This window comes from Rhinopithecus bieti, unplaced genomic scaffold (genome assembly GCF_001698545.2).
Source record: "Rhinopithecus bieti isolate Rb0 unplaced genomic scaffold, ASM169854v2 scaffold_60, whole genome shotgun sequence".
Lineage (NCBI taxonomy): Eukaryota > Metazoa > Chordata > Mammalia > Primates > Cercopithecidae > Rhinopithecus > Rhinopithecus bieti.
The window spans coordinates 1838261-1860335 of NW_016803192.1; the positions used below are offsets into that span (position 1 = coordinate 1838261).

At 37.6% G+C, this 22075-nt stretch overlaps 1 protein-coding gene and 1 pseudogene across 1 annotated transcript in view; both read right to left on the bottom strand.

The window, feature by feature from the left end:
* Positions 1-22075, bottom strand: part of ZCWPW2 (zinc finger CW-type and PWWP domain containing 2) — a 159872-nt gene that overhangs the window by 71062 nt on the left and 66735 nt on the right. The window contains exon 4 of the mRNA XM_017868469.1: positions 12090-12249. Coding sequence (XP_017723958.1) covers positions 12090-12249 — 160 coding nt within the window. The remainder of the gene's footprint in view (positions 1-12089; positions 12250-22075) is intronic.
* LOC108527118 (60S ribosomal protein L34 pseudogene) lies at positions 3105-3478 on the bottom strand (annotated as a pseudogene).

Consider the following 22075-nt stretch of genomic DNA (forward strand, 5'->3'; position numbering starts at 1 on the left):
AAAAAAAAAAAAAAAAAAAAAAAAGAAAGCAGCATTATTGGATCTGTAAAGCTCAAGTTTAGCAATATGGCAATGCTCCCTTTCCATTTCCCTAGAAAATATGGGTAAACTTCATAATACAATGGATAAATACCCAAACGATCTCTGGGACTCCCCCAAAATAATTCCATATCTATATAGGAATATCTTACATAAAATGATAAGCAGACCACTAAGATATATGGCCAAAAACATCCATTCACATCATGGATAAGACAAGCTACATTTTTACTATAGGAGCATGTTAGCATCAGGGATGAACCATCTACTTCTTCTTGGCAACATAGAAAACTATAAAAGTGCAGTCTAAGCAATTACTGGTTGTACTATACTGCTAATAGGAATACATTATTTATGCCCAAGAAAAATTATAATGGCTCTATGCCACCTACAAGCTAGATGATCAACTTAAACATGCTATAAACATTAAGTCCAAATTCTGAATCAGCAATATCTACAAATCATAAATAATATTGAACAAGAATGACCTCAATGTTGTGTCCAGTTAAACTGATCACCATTGGGTTAGACACGTGAGCTTATGGCAGTCAGCATAATTTCCAGTCCAGGCAAATGAAAGGGAAAGGCTAACAGAAGAAGCACACTAAAGAAAGCCAACAGAAAGCTACAAGCCACGAACAGAGTTAGACTACTCCACTAGCAGGGATAAAACCAACAAAACTGTAATGCCTCGAGCTGAGAAAAACTTAATCAGAGGTGGTCTCTCCTTAAAACTTAAGGAACTTCGAATGCTTGAGGAACTTAAAAATGCTTATGCCTGGCCCTTTTCCAAGAGATTCTGATTTAATTGATCCAGTAGAGTGAGGTTCAGGCAGTTCTCTGTTTTTGTTATTGTTTTTGTTTGGTAAAGCTTTCTAATGCACAACGAGATTTGCATGAAGAGCAAACACTACACTACTCTACACTAAAACGCTACACTAACTCATGTAACCTATCAAGCTACAAAATAAACTTTTAAATCACGGGTTCTACAGACATGTACCTACTAAATATAAAAGAAAAATCATTTGTACTAATGGGGAAGAATTCTATACCATGCATCAGCTTAAAAAAATAGCCCTGCAGCACATGTTCATGGTTATTTCTATGAGTAATTACTAGAGTGATGTAAATGTTGAACACATACTTTCTGTAATTTTTTATTGTGATAAAATACACATAAAATCTACCATCTTAACTATTTTAAATGTACAGTTTGGTGTTACTAAATACATTTATAATGTTGTGCAATCATCACCACCATCTATCTCCATACTGTTTTCATCTTGAAAACTGAAATTCTGTGCCCATTAAACAATAACTCCCCATTCTCTGCTTCCCTCAGCCCCTGGGAGCACCATTCTACTTTCTCTCTATAATTTTGACTACTCTTTTTTTTTTTGAGACGGAGTCTTGCTCTTTCGCCCAGGCTGGAGTGCAGTGGGGCGATCTTGGCTCACTGCAAGCTCCATCTGCAGGGTTCACGCCATGCTCCTGCCTCAGCCTCCGGAGTAGCTGGGACTACAGGCACCCGCCACCGCGCCCGGCTATTTTTTTATTTTTTATTTTTTATTTTTTTTTTTATTTTTAGTAGAGATGGGGTTTCACCATGTTAGCCAGGATGGTCTCAATCTCCTGACTTTGTGATCCACTGGCCTCGGCCTCCCAAAGTGCTGGGATTATAGGCATGAGCCACTGCGCCTGGCAATTTTGACTGTTCTAAGTACTTCATATAAATGGAATCATACGGTATTTGTCTTTGTGTGATTGTATTATTTCACTTATCGTAATATCTTCATGGTTCTGTCATGATGTAGCATGTCAGTATTTCCTTTCTATTTAAGGCAGAATAATATTCCATTGTTGGTATATGCCACTAGTTATTGCCCTGTGCTTTCTTCTAAGACTTTATAGTTTTAGGTCTTATATTTAGGTCTTTGATCTATTATGAACTCGTTTTTGTACATGGTTTTAGATAAAAAATTCACATATTTTTGCATGTGAATAGCCAATTTTTCTAGCACTATTTGGTGATAAGAATGTCTTTTCCCCATGGAATGGTCTTTGCCCTACTGTCAAGAATAATTTGACTATTTACATGAGAACTTATTTCTGGGCTGTCTATTCTATTCCACTTGTCTATAGGTTTACTGTAGCTTTGTCCTAAGTTTTGAAATCAGGAAGTGTGGGTCTTCTAGCTTAGTTCTTCAAGATTGTTTTGACTATTCAGGGTCCCTTGAGATTCCAAATAAATTTAGGATGGGTTTTGCTATTCATGCAAAAATATCATTAGGATTGACTCTGTACATTGCTTTGGGTAGTATTGACTTTTTTTTTTTTTTTTTTTTTTTTTTTTTTTGGAGACAGAGTCTCACTCTGTAGCCAAGGCTGGAGTGTAGTGGCACAATCTCAGCTCACTGCAACCTCTGCCTCCCGGATTCAAGCGATTCTCATGCTTCAGCCACTCGAGTAGCTGGTATTATAGGCATGCGCCAACGTGCCTAGCTAATTTTTGTATTTTTAGTAGAGATGGGGTTTTTCCATGGTGGCCAAGCTGGTCTCGAACTCCTGGCCCCAAGTGTTACATCCTCCTCAGCCTTCCAAAATGCTGGGATTACAGGCATGAGCCACCACATCCGGTCAGTATTAACATTTTAACAATAGTAAGTTCCAATCTGTGAACATGGAACATGTTTCTATCTATTTATTTATATCTTCTTTAACTTTGTTCACCAATGTCTTGTAGTTTTCATTGTACAAGTATTTGATCTTCTTGGTTAATTCTCAGGTAGTTTATTCTTTGTGATGCCATTGTAAATGGAGTCATTTTTATAATTATCTTTTGGCATTCTTAGTGTATGGAAATGCAACTAAATTTCTGTGTGTTTCTGCTGCTTTGTTGAATTCACTTATTGGTTCTAATTTTTTGTGTGTGGAATCTTTAAGGTTTTCTACTCATAAGATCATATCATCTGCAAAGAAAGATAATTTTACTTCTTTCTGTCCAATTTGGATCTTTTTTTAAAGACTTTTAATTTTTGTTACTTAAAAAAGGCTTCATTTTTTTATTTAGCTTTCTGACTCTGTGCTTGTACCTTAAACAATTTCACAACAATTTTCTGCTCCTCAATAAGGAAAGCACACTTGATCCTGTCATGAAAACATTTAGTACACATGGAAATACCACAGGGCCTGCTGACATGTTTCTTTGTTTTGGACAATCGCATAAGAAATTTAGGCCTTACAGCACGAACCCCTCTAAGTCTGCCTGGGCACACACCACATGCAGATTCGGTGCTTTCCCAACCTTCTTTGTATAAAGGTAAACAATTCTATTACCAGGGATTCAGGACAGCCTAATTTTATTAGTGGTTGTATTGTAGGAAACCCTACGATGTATGTCAAATCCTGGTCCATTCTGAGTGCCTCTTGACAACATCCCTGGAAGCTAGATATCTTTTATGTCTTTTTTCTTGCCTAATTGCTCTGGCTAGAACTTTCAGAACTATGTTGAATAGAATGGTGAAAGTTGGCATCTGTGCCTTGTTCCTCATCTCAGAAGAAAATATTTTAATTCTTCATCTTTGAATATAATGTTTTCCATGAGTTTTCATATATGGCTTTTATTATGTTGAGATAGTAGCCTTCCATTCCTAGTTTTTTTTTTTTTTTTAATCATGAAATGTTGTTGAATCTTGTCAAATCCTTTTTGTACATTAATTAATTAATGTAGAAATGATTAATTAATTAATGATTTTTTCCCTTCATTCTGGTAATGTGGTATATTACATTCGTTGATTTTTATATATTGAACTGTTCTTACATTCCAAGATAAATCCTATTTTGCCATAGTGTATAATTATTTTACTATTCTGCTGAAATAGGTTTGTTAGTATTTTGTTGACTTTTTGCATCAATGTAAATAAGGAATACTGGCCTATAGTTTTCTTTCTTTGCAGTGTTTCAATCTGCCTTTTGTACCAGAGTAATGTTGGCCTTATAAAATGAGTTAGGAAGTGTGCCCTCCTATCCAGGTTTTTGGAAAAGTAGGATTTGAAGGATCAGTATTTGTTCTTTAAGTGTTTGGTAGACTTCAAAGTGAAGCCATCATGTCCAGGATTCTTTATTGTGGGGAGATTTTGGATTACTAATTCAATCTCATTACTAGTTACAGGTCTACTCAGGTTTTCTATTTCTTCATGCTTTAGTTTTGCTAGATTTTGTGTTTCTAGGAATTTATCAATTTCATCTAGGTTATCCAATTTTTTGCTGTATAACTGTCCACAGTATGCTCTTATAGTCATTTTTATTTATGTAGAATTGGTAGTAATGTCCCTGCTTTATTTCTGACTTTAGTAATTTGAGTCTTTTCTCTTTAATTCTTAGTACATCTAGCTAAATGTTTGACAGTTTTATTGATCTTCTCAAAGAACCAACTTCTGTTTTCATTGATTTTCTCTATTGTTTTTCTATTATATATCTTATCTCTGCTCTTATCTTTATTATTTCCTTCCTTCTAGTAGCTTTGGATTTAGTTTTTCTTTTTCTGGTCCTCTAAGCTGTAAAGTTAGGTTGCTGATTTGAAATATTTCTTGTTTTCAATAAGTGTTTGTAGGTATAAATTTTTCCCTTAGTACTGCTTTCATTGCATACCATAAGTTTTAGTGTCCTGTGTTTTTGTTTTATCTAAGATGTGTTTCATTCATCTCTAAGTGTTAGCCTGTTTCCCTTATAATTTTTTCTTTGATGCATTGGTTTTCTTGGGGTGTGTTTAATTCCCACAAATTCTAATTTTACCTCTTATTATTTCTACCTTCATTTCATTGTGGTCCGAGATAATACTCTGCATTATATCTGTCTTTTAAAAATCTCTTGAGACTTAATTTGTGGTCCATCATGTCATCTGTTGTAGAAAATGTTCCATGTGAACTTGAGAAAAAGTGTATACTATTCTTGTTGGGTAGAGTGTTTTCTACATGTCTGTTAAATCTATTTGGTTTACTGTGTTATTTGAGTCCTCTATTTCTTTACTTATCTTCTGCCTAGCGGTCTATCCATTACTGAGAATGGGTTATTAAGTCTCCAACTATTATTGTTGAACTGTCCATTTCTCCTTTCAATTCTGGAAAATTTTGCTTCATATGGTTTAATAATCTTTTAACAGATGCATGTTTATAATAGCTATATCTTCTCACAATATTGAGAACATCTTATTCATTAAAATATCCTTATTTTGTTCTGTTGTTGTATCCTTTGTTTCTTATAACATTTATGTTTATTTTGTTATTATGTTTGTTTATTAGTATAGCCACCCCTGTTCTCTTTTGGTTACTATTTGCACGGAACATCTTTTCTCATTGTTTCACTTTCAGTCTATTTGTGTCTTTGGATCTAAAATGAGTCTCTTGTTAGAGAGCAGATAGTAAGATCATGTCTTTTTATTCATTCTATTAATCTGTGTCTTTTGATTGGGGAGTTTAATCCATTTAAATAATTACTAGTAAGGGACTTATTTCTGTCATTTTGTTATTTGTTTCTATACGCCTTACAGCTTTTTGTTCCTCATTTCTTGCCTTACTGGCATCTTTTATATTTAATTTTTTATACTGAAACATTTAAATTCCTTTCTCATTTCCTTGTGCATATATTCTATAGCTGTTTTCTTTATGTTTAACACGAGGATACATCCTTAAGTTATAACACTTTAATTTGAATTTATACCAGCTTATCTTCCACAACATACACAAATTCTGCTCCTTTAACAGCTTCATCCCTGCCCCTTTTAGTTGTTGTCATGAAATTTCATCTTTATATGTTGTTTGCCCAAAATATAAACTAATAATTCTTTGAAGAGCATCAGTCTCTTAAGTTATGCAGAAAACAAAATATGGAGTTATAAGCCAAAGTTACATATACGAGGTTTTAGACTAATAATGTTAGGGCCTCACTCTGTAACCCAAGTGGTGAGTTAATACTTAATGAACTCATATATATATATATACACACACACTAATAGGATATATACACACACACATACACACACATATATATACACACACAAATAGAATATATACACACACTAATAGGATATATATATATACAAATAGGATATATATATATATCCTATTAGTTCTATCCCTCTAGAGAACCCTAATACAGATTTGGGTACCAGGCATGGTTCTAGGGGAATAGAATATTAAGGATGGAGTTCTTTTGTTGGTTTGGGGGTTTCTGGAGTTGGCTGCTTAATATGATAGACCCCAAAATGCTAAGGACTCTACTTCTAATAGTATAGAAAACACTGATACTCCATGGTGTGAACTTTTTACGGAGTTAGCCAAATAAATGCATTTGGCACTCCTGATTCACTGCCCATGAGAGGCAAGGAGTTTAGTGACTCTATACATAATACATTTGACCATATGTGAAGAACCAAGGAATATAATGAAGCTGGTTGGTTGCTCCTAAGTTCAGTGGACAAAGTGATGAAAGCAAAAGATGAATACAGGGATTCTAACTCCCGGCTTCAGAAGAAGCAGATACTAAGCCTCAAATCTGCTAAGATTGCCCTGAGTGAGAGTCTTACCTCCTGTAGAGGAAGAGCTGAAATTGTGGAAAACAGACACAAGCTCTTATCATGCGAGTGGCTGACCTGCAACGAAAGGTGCATGTACAGCCTCACCAGGTGTCTACTCTAAAAGTGAGTGCGTTGATTGGAAAAGAATGGGACCCTGCATTGTGGAATGGGGACATGTGGGAGGACCCTGATGAAGCTGGGGACACTGGATTTGTAAACTCTGTAGTGGCAGCTTCCCCTCCTCAACCAATGCTGCCATCAGCCTTTCTGCCTTTGTCTGAGGAGATAAACCCTGCATTGCCTGTGGCAACAGTGATGGCTTCCCCCGAGGCAGCTGCCAGGCAAAATAATGTTGATTCTCCTCAGGAGCCACCCTCAACACTCATGCTATCTTCTAGACCTATAACTAAAGTCCTCACCCCTAGAGGTGAGGGTGAGAGTGTGAGCATGAGTAGGTGTGCTACACTCAAAAAGGGCTGTTTGAGTTCTCTAATTTATATAAACAGAAATCTGGTGAACAGGCATAAAAATGGATATTAATGGTGTGGGATAATGGTGGAAGGAAGACAGAATTGGATCAGGCTGAATTTATTGATTTGGGCCCATTAAGTAGGGACTCTGCTTTTAATGTTGTAGCTTGGGGAGTTAAAAAAAGGTTCTAACAGTTTATTTGCTTGGTCACATGAAACATGGATTAAAAGATGGTTCACTGTGAGCAGCTGGAAATGCCTAATCTTCTTTGGTTCAATGTAGAGGAAGGGGTCCAAAGGGTTAGGGAGATTGGGATGGTGGAGTGGATTAGTCACTTAGACCTACTTATCCTAGCTGGGAGGGTCCAGAAGATACACCCTTGACCAATGCCTTGCAAAACAGATTTGTGAGGGCAGCATCTGCAATTTTGAGGAGCCCTGTAATTGCTCTTCTCTGTATGTCAGATCTAACAGTGGGAACCATGGTCACTTGACTACAAAATTTAAATACAATGAGAATAATTGGATCCTGAGGTGGCAGGGGCCAAGTGGTGACACTCAACCATTAAAGGCAAGGTGGGCATATCTACTGTAATGGACAGCAGAGGCAAAGCAGCAATCAGAATAGTCTGACTTGTGTAGAGCCCACTGGTATTGGCTAGTTAATCACAACGTTCCTAGAAGTGAAACTGATAGGAAGCCTACTGCATTCCTACTTAATTTATACAAGCAGAAAACTAGGTTGAATGGACAAAAGATTAATTTCAATTGGAAAAACAGAGAACCACACCCCCTCAATCAATTTCCAGACTTGATCCAGTTTACAGACCCAGAACCACTTGAATGAAGGCCGGGTCACCTTGAGGAAGGACCCCACTACATTACCAACAATTTATGCAGTGAATCTTTCTCCCATATGTCCCCAAGGAGACCTCTGGGCTTTCACCCAGGTAACTGTGCACTGGGGAACGGGAAATGATCAGAAATTTCAGGGACTCCTGGGCACTGGCTCTGAGCTGACATTGATTCCAGAGGACCCAAAATGTCATTGTGGTCCTCCAGTTAAAGTAGGGGCATATGGAGGTCAGGTAATTAATGGAGTTTTAGCTCAGGTCTGACTTACAGTGGGTCCAGTAGGTCCCTGGACTCATCCTGTGGTCATTTCCCCAGTGCCAGATTGCATAACTGGCACAGACATATGTAGCAGCGGGCAGAACCCCACACTGGCTCCCTGACTGGTAGGGTGAGGGCTATAATGGTAGGAAGGGCAAAATAGAAGCCATTAGAGCTGTCTCTAACTAGAGAAATAGTAAATCAAAAACAATATCGCATCTCTGGAGGGACTGTGGAGATTAGTGCCACATCAAGGACGTGAAGGACACAGGGGAGGTGATTCCCACCACATCCCCATTCAACTCTCCCATTTGGCCTGTGTAGCAAACAGATGGATCTTGGAGAATGACAGTGGATTATCATATGTGTAAACAAGTGGTGATTCCAATTGCAGCTGCTGTACCAGATGTGGTTTCATTGCTTGAGCAAATTAACACATTTCTTGGTACCTGATATGCAGCCACTGATTTGGCAAATGCCTTTTGCTCCATTCCCGTCCATAAGGCCCACCAGAAGCAATTTTCCTTCAGGTGGCAAGGCCAGCAATATACTTTTACTGTCCTACCTCAGGGGTATATCCACTGTCCAGCTTTGTGTTGTAATCTTATTCAGAGAGACCTTAATCGCTTTTCACTTCCATGAGGTATCACACTGGTCCACTGCATTGATAACATTATGCTGACTAGATCCAGTGAGGAAGAAGTAGCAAACACACTGGACTTATTGGTGAGACATTTGCATGCCAGAGGATGGGAAATAAATCCAACTAAAATTCAGGGAACTTCTACCTCAGCAAAATTTCTTGGAGTCCAGTGGTGTGGGGCTTGTTGAGATATTCCTTCTAAGGGGAAGGATAAGCTGCTGCATTTGGACTCTCCTACAACCAAAAAAGAGGCACAATGTCTAATGGGTTTATTTGGATTTTGGAGTCAACGCATTCCTCATTTGGGTGTGTTACTCTGGTGCATTTATTGAGTGACCCAAAAGGCTGCCAGTTTTGAGTGTGGTCCAGAACAGGAGAAGGCTATGCAACAGGTCCAGGCTGCTGTGCAAACTGTTCTGTCACTTGGGCCATATGACCCAGCAGATCCAATGTTGCTTGAAGTGTCAGTGGCAGGTAAGGATGCTGTCTGGAGCCTTTGGCAGGCCCAAATAGGTAAATCACAGTGGAGGCCTCCAGGATTTTGGAGCAAGGCCCTGTCATCTTCTGCATATAACTACTCTCCTTTTGAGAGACAGCTCTTGGCCTGTTACTGGGCTTTGGTGGAAACTGAACATTTGACTATGGATTAGCAAGTCCCCATGTGACTTGAACTGCCTATCGTGAACTGGGTGCTTTCTGACCCATCTAGCCATAAACTGGGTTGTGCACAGCACCATTCCACCATCAAATGGAAGTGGTATATGTGATCAGGCTCAAGCAGGTCCTGAAGGCACAAGTAAGTTATATGGGGAAGTGTCTCAAATTCCCACCGTCTCCACTCCTGCCACCCTGCCTTCTCTCCCTCAGCCTGAACCAATGGCCTCATGATGAATTCCCTGTGATCAGCTGACAGAAGAAGAGATGGTTCTGCATGATATGCAGGCACCACACTCAAAAGTGGACAGCTGCAGCACTACAGCCCCTTTCTAGAACATCCCTGAAGGAAAGCTGTGAAGGGTAATCTTCCTAGTAGGCAAAACTTCAAGCAGTGCACCTGGTTGTGCACTTTGCATGGAAGGAGAAATCTACAGATGTGTGATTATATAGTGATTCAAGAGCTGTAGCCAATGGTTTGGCTGGATGGTCAGGGACTTGGAAGAAGCATGACTGGAAAATTGGTAATAAAGAAATGTGGGGAAGAGGTATGTGGATAGACCTCTCTGAGTGGTCAAAAACTGTGAAGATATTTGTACCCCATGTGAGTGCTCACCAACAGGTGACCCCAGAAGAGGAGGATTTCAATAATCAAGTGGATAGGATGACCGTGTTCTGTGGACACCACTCAGCCTCTTTCTCAGTCATCCTTGTCATCAACCAACGGGCCCGTGAATAAAGTGGCCATTGTGGCAGGGATGGAGGTTATGCATGGACTCAGCAACACGGACTTCCACTCACCAAGGCTGACCTGGCTATAGCCACTGCTGAGTGCCCAATTTGCCAGCAGCAGAGACCAACACTGAGTCCTTCTAAGAATTAATTTAAAGGAAAATGATGTTGAAATAGTGTATGAAGTAAGATTTAGTCAGCTATAACCAGTGAAAATTATACATGACTATCATTCTTCATCTGGTTTTAGAAAAAGTGATCAGACAATATGTACAATTTACATACTTCTCCTCTAGAAAATATTTTAAAACTCTACATTGTTTAACTATACATTACTTTTTGTGTAAGTGGTCCTGTCTTTTTTCTGAAGTCGGGGGCATATATTTAATATCTGGATCAATGTGATGCAGTATAGAGATAGTATTTGAGGATATAGGAGCTCCAAAGTAGAAAGGACCATAAAAGATTAAATCCCTGGGAATTCTAGGCCATAGAGTGTAAATTGAAGTCAATACAATCTCCATCTTCAAAGGAAGGGAAATCTCAGCTATCCCGAGCTAAGATTCTAAGGTCAGCTTCATGAGCAGCTAAAAGATTCCCCTATTCTTTATAAAGAGGCCCAGATGGAATATTCTATCCTGTCTTCTGTGATTGCCAGCAGAAGTATCTAGGAGCACATTCAAAACATCAGAGCAGATGCCTCATGTAAAGATGACTGGATCACAACTAGCATGAAATTGATTTATATGGTGTTATTCCATACTTAAATGTTTTCACAAAAACAGCCTCCCCTCTTACCTGCTTCAAACTGAATAGTATAAAATACCATACAAAATAGTAAAAAATACATAGTTTTTACTATATATTTGCCAAAGATATAGTAAAAGCTCATTTAAAATTACCGCAATATTTAAAAATTTAATTTTACTGTGGATTAAATTGCATGTTTTAAACATGTATATGTACTTTTTTGTATTTCTAAATATGTACATATCTCACTATTAACAAAACAAAAAAACATCCAGCTGGACACAGTAGTGTGTGCTTGTAGACTTAGCTACTTGGGAGACTGAGGCAGAAGGATCACCTGAGCCCAGTAATTCAAGGCTGGCCATTGCAAAAAAAAAAAAAGAAAAAACAGAAAATACTAAAATTAAGTAAAAGGTATCCACATTTCTGACATCTACTTTTTATCAAGTTTTAATGAAAGCATGATTTGCAGATGAAAAGTTTCAGTATTAGAATATAAACACAGGTCATTTAATTGGTTTATACTTATTAAACCAAATACTTGGAAATAGGTCCAGTTTACCTATTCTCATCAATTTGAGAAACTATTAGGTTGGTGCAAAAGTAATGGCAAAATCGCAGTTACTTTTGCACTAACCTAATAGTCTATCCATAAAGTGTAGTGTGAGATTTAAAGTTTAAAAAGAGTCGAAAAGATACCAGAGGAGTTAGTATAAATGAAATATTCCATTTGAAATTGAAAAGCTGGTTGCAATCCATAATTAATTTTTCCTGTGAGCTATGGCTATAACAGTCTCCTCTTCTCAAGAAAACGTAAAAATTCCCAAATTATAGTCTTAAAATTGTTTCAAAAGGCAATCACATAAAGTCTTCAGTTGATTTTTATTATATTACCATTAGAAAAATAAAATTTAAAACTCCCACAACTATTTTTTGTCCATACTTTCTTTGAGAAAAACACTAAAAAAACAAATATTTCAATTAAATAAACAGCATACATTTATTTATATAAATCTGAAAGCAAATAATTGTATTTTATGATCAAAGATAAAAATTACCATAATTAAAAATAACTGCAAGAAGAATAAAGTTTTGACGTTACTGTACCTACCTTTAATGTGATACTATAATGTCCAACGAAGGTTGCCTTTATCCATGATCTTGAATGAGGATCGCCCAGGAATTCTATGTGATACTCTTCAACATTTCCATCTGGGTCATAGGTCACATATTTCCCTTTAAAACGGTCAGGGCAAAGTATCCCTGGCCAACTTTCAAAAGAAAACATTTGTAATTATTTTGATGCTTTTAAAAAGGCAGACATCAACACATCAATCAATCACATATTAACTTCCTCCTTCGAATTTTAATGACTTTTCACAAAACATATATTCCCACTTATATCTTTCAAAGTTAGGATATTTGTTTGATACAAGTAATAAGTTGTGTTTTATAGTTATAGAAAGCTTTGAAATAGTCACAAGTTTAAGATATAGATAAGACATAAGGAAAGCATTATAAAGCAAAAGAATGATCTCCAGGGACAACATGAGATATTTAGGCACTGATGATAGAAAAGATTCAAAAAGAAAAAAAAAAGATTCATCAAATTCAGGTAGAGCTGAATTAACTCTAAACAATTGAATGATTAATTAGCAAAACGTTAACCCAGTAAGTACGGTTTCTGATGGAGTAGGAGAGAGCTGGTGCTTCCTGAGCCAGGTCTGTCAAAGGAATCCTGGTAGCTCAGGCTTTGATAATGCTGTGGAGTCAAACTACCGTGGGAAAAGCAGAAACAGAGCTCAGCAGTTCCATCCTGTCTCCTTCCTCCATCTGCTGCATTGCCAGGTGACCACATTGTTCAAAAATCCTCAACAATGAAAATAAAATTTATTCTTTGTTAAAAACAAACATTTAGAGATATGTTCTTCCATGACATAAACCTCCACAAATTTCTTGATATGTTTCATTTTTCTCTTTGGTCTTCATTTCCCACTTTTGCCCATTCTACTCTTCTACCTTTTTTGTTTTATTTGGTTTTTCTATTTCATAATATGCAGCAGAGAGCTCCTGTCATTAACACCCCTGATAAGCAAAAACTGAAATACTATTTCTATATGGAGTCTGAACAGGAAATTAGAGAATAGTCCTGAAAAACTTCTGAAGTGAGAAAACCCACACCTAAGAAGTTATTCATTTTATTTGGTTTATCATGTTCTGTTTAAAAGGAAGTTTGAAATAAACTAAAATTTATGGGTACATCATAACTGTAAAATTCCTGATTGTGAATGTAAACAAAAACAAATTTAGTGCTAAGAAAATTAGAATTTTTAAGTAATATATTTGCTCAATATTTTAAAAATAATTTCTGTAATTTAAAAAGTAAAATGAAAATTGATTCAAGGCTATTATAAGAGAAACTGAGGAGGAATACCACAGATATTTAAAAGTGGTCCAAAAAAAAAAAAAAAAAAAAAAAAAACTGGGGTGTAATTGGAAGAGACAACTTACTGAGGCAAGTTAACGGTGCCAGTGTTCCCAGCACTCCTTTGAGGTTTTGATTATGTTCCTCCCACCAACCTGATGAAGTTTTTTTTTTTTTTTGAGGGAGTCTCGCTCTGTCACCCAGGCTAGAGTCCAGTGGTGTGATCTTGGCTCACTGCAGCCTCCATCTCCCGGGTTCAAGCGATTCTCCAGCCTCAGTCTCCCAAGTAACTGGGATTACAGGTACCCGCCACCATGCCCGGCTAATTAGTAGAGATGAAGTTTCACCATGTTGGTCAGGTTGGTCTCAAACTCCTGACCTCAAGTGATCCACCCGCCTCGACCTCCCAAAGTGCTGGGATTACAGGCGTGAGCCACTGGGCCTGGCCTATTTTCTTCATTTAAATGAAAACTGAGTCTTCGAGCTATTCTGTAACTTTCTTAAGAAGACTGTTAATAAAAGGTGAAAACACAGTTTGAAAAAGGACTTTCTAATGCCAAAGCCCAAATGTTTTCCACTAGACTAGATCATAGTCATGGCTCAGAAGCAGGATCAGTACCAAAGGAAGGGAAACTATAGGGAGGCTATATTCAACTCAAGAAAGGAAAAAAAGAAAAATACTTAAGAATAATTAGCCCAAAGATGGAATATTCAGCCCCATAAATTCCATTTCCTTGCTGGTTAAGAGCCTAAATAATCATTTGGTAAAGAGTACCAAAGTATGTGTGGTACATAGTGTAGGAGTATGTGTGTTTGTGTATGTGTGTTTGTGTGTGTGTGTGTAAGAATGTGCTTTGCTTATTGAAGTGGGGCAACCACATGATCTCTGAAGGTTTTCTCCAGCTCTATGATAAAATCAATTTGATGAGGATTATCTTATACGATAGTCAAAAGAGTAAACTTACTAAAATAACAGAAGGCCTTTCTTATCAGATGTTTGATCAATAAGGATTGCTACTATATCAAGACCAAGGATAGAATGATGGTGTGCTTTCAGTGAAATAAAACTGAAAAAGATACAGATGAGTTCATCTCAGGAATACCTATTTTTTTTCATTCAGATAATACATTGTAACTATAGCTAGGTATTTTATTTATCTTACATACATATTAGGTCTATAATTTCTTAAATACTTAGTATTAATGTATCAAAAAATTGACTTTTTATTTTAGAAACTACAAATCTGAAATCAAAATTATCATCTTGTATTTAGTACAATGTAAATTATTAGGCTAAAACTATCCATGGCAAAATTGCACTTACATATCAACTAAGTGTTAAAAAATTAACCAGTCATTCTACACTCTGACTTACTGTTCAGAGAATAAAGCAGGACGGGAAGGCAGCAAATAAAGTCAGCAAGCTATGATTAAGGAATGTACAGTTTTACAGATCAAGTATTAAAATATGCATATCTAATATACCAAACCATTCAGAAATCTGTACAGCTGTCAAGTGCTACTTCACTTTGCAGCACTGTAAAGTCCCAGTTAGATAATGATGTTCATAATCCCAAATCCTGTACCCCTCTACCTTTCATATGTCCCAACATGTTATAGCCCAGTGATCTGAGACACAGAATGCTTAGATTTTTTCCAACATTTCCTAGCGGTACAGCAAAGACCAACACATGCTCAAGTCTCTGACTGGCAACATTTTTCTCTGGTTTTGCCAAAAACCAGACAAGAGGCACTAATATGGTTAGGCTTTGTGTCCCCACCCAAATCTCATCTTGAATTGTAATTCCCATAATCCCCACATGTCGTAGGAGGGACCTGGTGGGAGGTAATTGTGTCATGAGGGTGGTTACTACCATGCTGCTGTTCTTGTGATAGTGAGTGAATGCTCATGAGATCTGATGGTTTTATAAGGGGCTTTTCCCTCTTTGCTCAGCACTTCTTGCTGCCACCATGTGAAGAAGGATGTGTTTGCTTCCCCTTCCGCCATGATTGTAAGTTCCCTGAGGCCTCCCCAGCCATGCTCAACTGTGAGTCAATTAAACCTCTTCTCTTTATAAATTACCCAGTCTCAAGTATGTCTTTATTAGCAGCATGAGAACAAACCAATACAGGCACCAAGCAGGTATCTAGACCTCACTGTAACTAGTTCCTTACTGTGTTGCTATATAGTTCAAACAAACATATACTTTACACATTTTTGGGTTTTGGCAAGTTAAAAAATTGTAAAGTGACATCATTATGGGCTGAATTTTGTCCTCCCCACACCCCCAAATTTGTATGTTGAAGTCCTAACCTCAGATGTGGTCATATTTGAACAGAGAGCCTTAAAAAAGGTAATGAAGTAAAATGAGTTCATTAGGGTGGGCCCTAATCCAATATGACTGCTCTCCTTATAAGGAGAAGAAGTGAAGACAGACATGCACAGAAGGAAGACCATATTAGGACACAGCAAGAAAATAGCCATCTGCAAGCCAAGAAGATAGTCTCAAAAAAAAAAAAATAATAATAATCCTGCAGACACTGTAATCTCAGGATTTCTAGCTTCCAGAACTGAGAAAATAAATTTTTGTTGTTTAAGCCACCCAATCTGTGGCATTTTGTTATGGCAGCCCTAGCAAACAAATGCAATCATATATATGTAAGATGTTTGCTACAACTGAGAGGAGAAAGAATGATACAAGATATATTTGCTTCATTAAGGTAACTATTTGTAAACTAAATTATTTAGATAATTTTAAAATCTAAAGAAGGTATACAAAGAATCTGAAATCACAAAAATAAAATATCCACAAATTGCTTGAATTTGAGGTCTGTAGATTATTAATCTGTTAAATTATCAATTGATATCAAAGTTATAAAATAATAAATCTAAACAACCCATAACCAAATAAAAAAATTTATTACTTATATTAGTTCATTCTCATGCTGCTATAAAGAACTGCCTGAGACTGGGTAATTTATAAAGGAAAGAAATTTAATTGACTCACAGTTCCACATGACTGGGGAGGCCTTAGGAAACTCACAATCATGGCAGAAGTGGTAGCAAACATGTCCTTCTTCACATGGAAGCAGGACAGAGAACTGAAAGAAGTGCCAAGTGAAGGGGGGAAAGCTCCTTATAAAACCACCAAATCTCATGAGAACTTACCTAGTATCATGAGAAGAGCATAGAGGAATTACCCCATGATCTAATCACCTCCCACAAGTTCCCACCCCCAACCTGTGGAAATTACAATTCAGATTACAATTCAAGATGCGATTTGGGTGGGGACACAGAGTCAAACCATATCATTCTGCCACTGGCCCCTCCCAAATCTCATGCCCTCACATTACAAAACACAATCAGGCCCTTCCAACAGTCCTCCAAAGTGTTAATCCATTCCAGCATTAACCCAAAATTCCAAGTCCAAAGTCGCATCTAAGACAAGGCAAGTCCCTTCTGTCTATAAGCCTGTAAAATCAAAAGCAAATTAGTTACTTCTTAGATACAATATTAGCACAGGCATTGGGTAAATACACCCATTCCAAATGGAAGAAATTGGCCAAAATGAAGGGGCTACAGGCCCCTCCAGTGGGGCATTCAAACCATAAAGCTTTGAAATTATCTCCTTTGACTCCATGTCTCACATCCAGGTTACACTGATGCAAGAGGTGGGTTCCCACAGCCTTGGGCAGCTCCACCCTGTGGCTGTGCAGGGTACAGTCCCCCTCCCAACTTCTTTAACAGGCTGCCGCTGAGTGTCTATGGCTTTTCCAGTTGCACAGTGCAAGCCCTCAGTGGATCTACCATTCTGGGGTTTGGTAGAAGGTGACCCTTTTCTCACAGCTCCACTAGGCAGTGCCTCAGTGGGGACTCTGTGTGGGGGCTCCAATGACACATTTCCCTTCCGCACTCTCGTAGCAGAGGTTCTCCCGTGAAGGCTCTGTCCTTGAAGCAAACTTCTGCCTGGACATCCAGGCATTTCCATACATCCTCTGAACTCTAGGTGGAGGTTCTGAAACTTCAAATCTTTATTTCTGTGTACCTGCAGGCCCAACACCACATGTAAGCTGCCAAGGCTTGGGGCTTGTACCCTTTAAAGCAATGGTCTGAGCTGTATTCGACCCCGTTTAGCCATGGTTGGGACACAGGGCACCAAGTCCCACGACTACACAAAGAAGCAAGGCCCATGAAACCATTATTTCCTCCTAGGCCTGTGAGCCTGTGAAGGGAGGGACTGCCATGAAGACCTCTGATATGCCCTGGAGACATTTTCACCATTGTCTTGGTGATTAATATTTGGCTTCTTGTAACTATGCAAATTTCTGCAGCTGGCTTGAATTTCTTCTCAGAAAATGGGATTTTCTTTTCTATCACATCATCAGGCTGCTAATTTTCCAAACTTTTATGCTCTACTTCCCTTTTAAACATAAATTCCAATTCCAAACCATATCTTTGTGAATGAATACATAAAACTTAATGCTTTTTAGAGCACCCAAGTCTCTTCTTGAACACTTTGCTGCCTAAAAATTTTTCCACCAGATACCCTAAATCATCTCTCTCAAGTTCAAAGTTCCACAAATCTCTAGGGCAAGGGTAAAATGCTGCCAGTCTTTTTGCTAAAGCATAGTAAGAGTCACTTTCATTCCAGTTCCTAAGAAGTTTCTCATTTTCATCTGAGACCACCTCAGCCTGGACTTCATTGTCCATATCACTATCAGCATTTTGGCCAAAGTCATTCAACAAGTCTCTAGGAAGTTCCAAACTTTCCCACATCTTCCTNTTAATATTTGGCTTCTTGTAACTATGCAAATTTCTGCAGCTGGCTTGAATTTCTTCTCAGAAAATGGGATTTTCTTTTCTATCACATCATCAGGCTGCTAATTTTCCAAACTTTTATGCTCTACTTCCCTTTTAAACATAAATTCCAATTCCAAACCATATCTTTGTGAATGAATACATAAAACTTAATGCTTTTAGAGCACCCAAGTCTCTTCTTGAACACTTTGCTGCCTAAAATTTTCCACCAGATACCCTAAATCATCTCTCTCAAGTTCAAAGTTCCACAAATCTCTAGGGCAAGGGTAAAATGCTGCCAGTCTTTTGCTAAAGCATAGTAAGAGTCACTTTCATTCCAGTTCCTAAGAAGTTTCTCATTTTCATCTGAGACCACCTCAGCCTGGACTTCATTGTCCATATCACTATCAGCATTTTGGCCAAAGTCATTCAACAAGTCTCTAGGAAGTTCCAAACTTTCCCACATCTTCCTGTCTTCTATCGAGCCCTCCAAACTGTTCCAATCTCTGCCTGCTATCCAGTTCCAAAGTTGCTTCCACATTTTGGGGTATCTTTATAGCAACACCCCACTCTGTGTGGTATCAATTTCCTGTATTAATCTGTTCTCGTGCTGCTATGAAGAAATACCCAAGACTGGATAATTTATAAAGGAAAGAGGTTAAATTGGCTCACAGTTCCACAGGGTTGGGGAGGCCTCAGGAAACATACAATCATGACAGAAAGGAAAGCAAACACATCCTTCTTCATATGGCAGCAGGAGAGAGAAGTGAGAATAGTGCCAAGTGAAGTGGGGAGGGAGTCCCTTATAAAACCATTGGATCTCATGATATCTCACTCAGTATCATGAGAACACCATGGGGGAACTGCTCTCATATTCTAATTACCTCCCACAAGGTCCTGCCCCCAACACATGGGGATTACAGTTCAGATTACAATTCAAGATGAGATTCTGGTGAGTTACAGAGCCAAAAATATCATTACTGATCATAATTAACAAAACAATGTAAACTAATAAAAATATTTCATGCTTGGTATTTAGTGACATAAAAATTCAGATTCTAGGAAGTTGACAAGTCCCAACTCTACTGCCAGGCGGTGGTTACATGGGTGCACAATCAACAGAGACGGTGGAATGTGAGAATGAAGTAGATGTTCAGTTGCTCCCTGGAGGCTGAGCAGAGTCCTGTGGCTCTTGTGCCTCTGAGTTAGGGAAAGCACAGGTAGAGGACTACCTGGCAGTCATAGGTTTTAGAAGAGGAAGGTCTAGAGCATTACACATTGTTTCCAACTGTCTGGAACCCAAAGAAGCCTAATATGTTAAAAGAACTCTAAGTGATAACAGAAAGTCAGTTGTAGTCTCAGGACCTCAATGAAGAAGACTATCTGGTTATTATCAGGTTCACACCACAGTATCTCATTGTTTGGTGACTGTTATTAGGCTGTCTTTAAGAACAAACTTGAGCAGAGTTTACCTTGTAAACTTACATTGGAAATTTACATTTCTGAAGGAGTCCACTAGAAGGAAGATCTCACTAAGAAGCAGAAATGGAGACTCCATGGCAGCAACAATGGAGAACCCAACTTAACAGAAATTTGGGAACAATGGGTCTTTCAACCCAATTAACATCTATTTTAAAAGCAACCAATCCGTAATTGTTACATTACAGTGTTAAAACTGTAAAATGTAAGAGGTTTATATTTAATAGTTGGTGATTTAAAATTTCTCAAAGGATTATTGTCAAGCAATATCAAATTAAAAGTAGCATAAAATAGTCTCAAGATTTCTCAAACTTAAGTCATAAAAGTGGGAAGTATTTTGCAGTTATTATGTATAACATGAGTGGCTATTTTGATAGTCTTTGATAAATCACATCTCTATTGGGTCTAAGAGTATTCATTTTAAATTATTACTTTATAAATATAAATAAAACAGAGATGACTCTCAAAAGAATTAGATGCTAATGAAAGAGAAAGCTTCTGTTCATATTTAAACATATTAAATCATAGAAAATCTTGCATGCCGATCTAAAAACAAATTGTGAAAGATATTGTCACATGTCCAAATAAATGGGGCACTTCAGTATTTCTTCATGAGACAGAGGGAAATTGTTTGACTCTTAGTCTGTATATCACAGTTAAAAATGAATGTGCTAAACTAAAGGAAAAGCTGAGCAGAGACAATAGATGTAGAAAACACGATTACTTCTCCTCATCTCCTACATTCATCATCTTTTCCGACTTGAGGTGTTTGAAGAAAGCTGATGTCCACTTTTTGCCCTTATGCTGACCTCATTCTGAGTTCAGAGACTGTCAACCATGATAATGCATTCTGCACTTCCATTTCTCTATTTTTCCTTTTACTGGGATGAGAAATTCTGAAGCATTATCAGGAGATTTAATGATGGAAAGGGAGAAGAGTGGGCAACCCAATGGAAAGTTATCAGAATTACAAGAAAAGTGTATGATCAATTTTAGAATCTGTGGGTGGTGAGAAGTAAAATGCACAAATGCAACAAAATCAAATAGATACCAGTCACTGAAATCCATTAGAGGAAAGGGCAAATTTTGACAGGACAAGTAAGCTCAAGGGAATGCCAATGTATCAGGAAAAAATTCATGTTTTACATATTTGTTATCCAGCAGAAATGATCTTTAATAAGATAATTATTGCCCCCATAGAAGTTGAAGTTTAATCATGGTTTCAGGTGTCACATAGCCAATTAGAAATACATGACTTCATGTTTAAATAGTGGTTTGGATGTATAAGTGGAGAGCAAACTTTACTTGGGGCTTTTCCCTAAACTGTTGGAAACAAAATGGATGAGTCATGACTAAATGTGATATTTGCCAAGAAATCTCTGGACTGTACCTAATTGCAGGGGCTGATGGAAAAGGGAAGTTTTCCTTTCAGACACACACATTATGAGTATATTAATTCATATGCAAAATAATGCAAATGAAAAGTAATCAATTAATAATTATAATACTAAAAGGATCTGGTAGAAATCTCAATTTATCAATTTATATACTGTGTCTAAAAAGTATCACTTGATTGCTTTGTTAACTTAAAGCCATATTTTATTACCAAACTGGACTATAATAGAATGCAAATATATTTTCTATAAATTAATTTTCATATTTTTGACAGAGCTTTGTCAAATATCTGTGTAAATATTCCTGAAGTAGTTACCGTAACAGAGCCTAGTTTCTGCTTCACGATATGTCTTCCTGAATTGAGATATGCACCATTTTTTTCTCTAAAGAGTCCAGACTCTTTCTAGCCAAATACAATAGTGTGTGATCAATTTTCTTAAAAACAAGGCTGCTTAAACACTGTGGAGAGTTTTATCTTTCTAGCACATGCAGATGTTTCCATATCCTAGTATATAAAGGCACAACCCAAAGGCAAAATGTTACACACACACACACACACACACACACACACACACATATATATAATTTTTTTGAGATGGCGTTTTGCTCTTGTTGCCCAGGCTGGAGTGCAATAGGGCTATCTTAGCTCACTGCAACCTCTGCCTCCCGGGTTCAAACAATTCTCCTGCCTCAGCCTCCAGAGTTGCTGGGATTACAGGCATGCACCACCATGCCCAGCTAATTTTGAAATTTTGGTAGAGACAGGGTTTCTCCATGCTGGTCAGGCTGGTCTCGAACTCCCAACCCCAGGTGATCCTACTGCCTTGACCTCCCAAAGTGCTGGGATTACAGGCGTGAGTCACCGCACCTGGCCTACATATATATTTTTATAAGTACATAAATATATGCTGTGCCAGAATGTAGAAGTAGATATAACTGTTATAATTTATATATAATTTTATATATATAAATATATATATTAAATATATATAATATATAT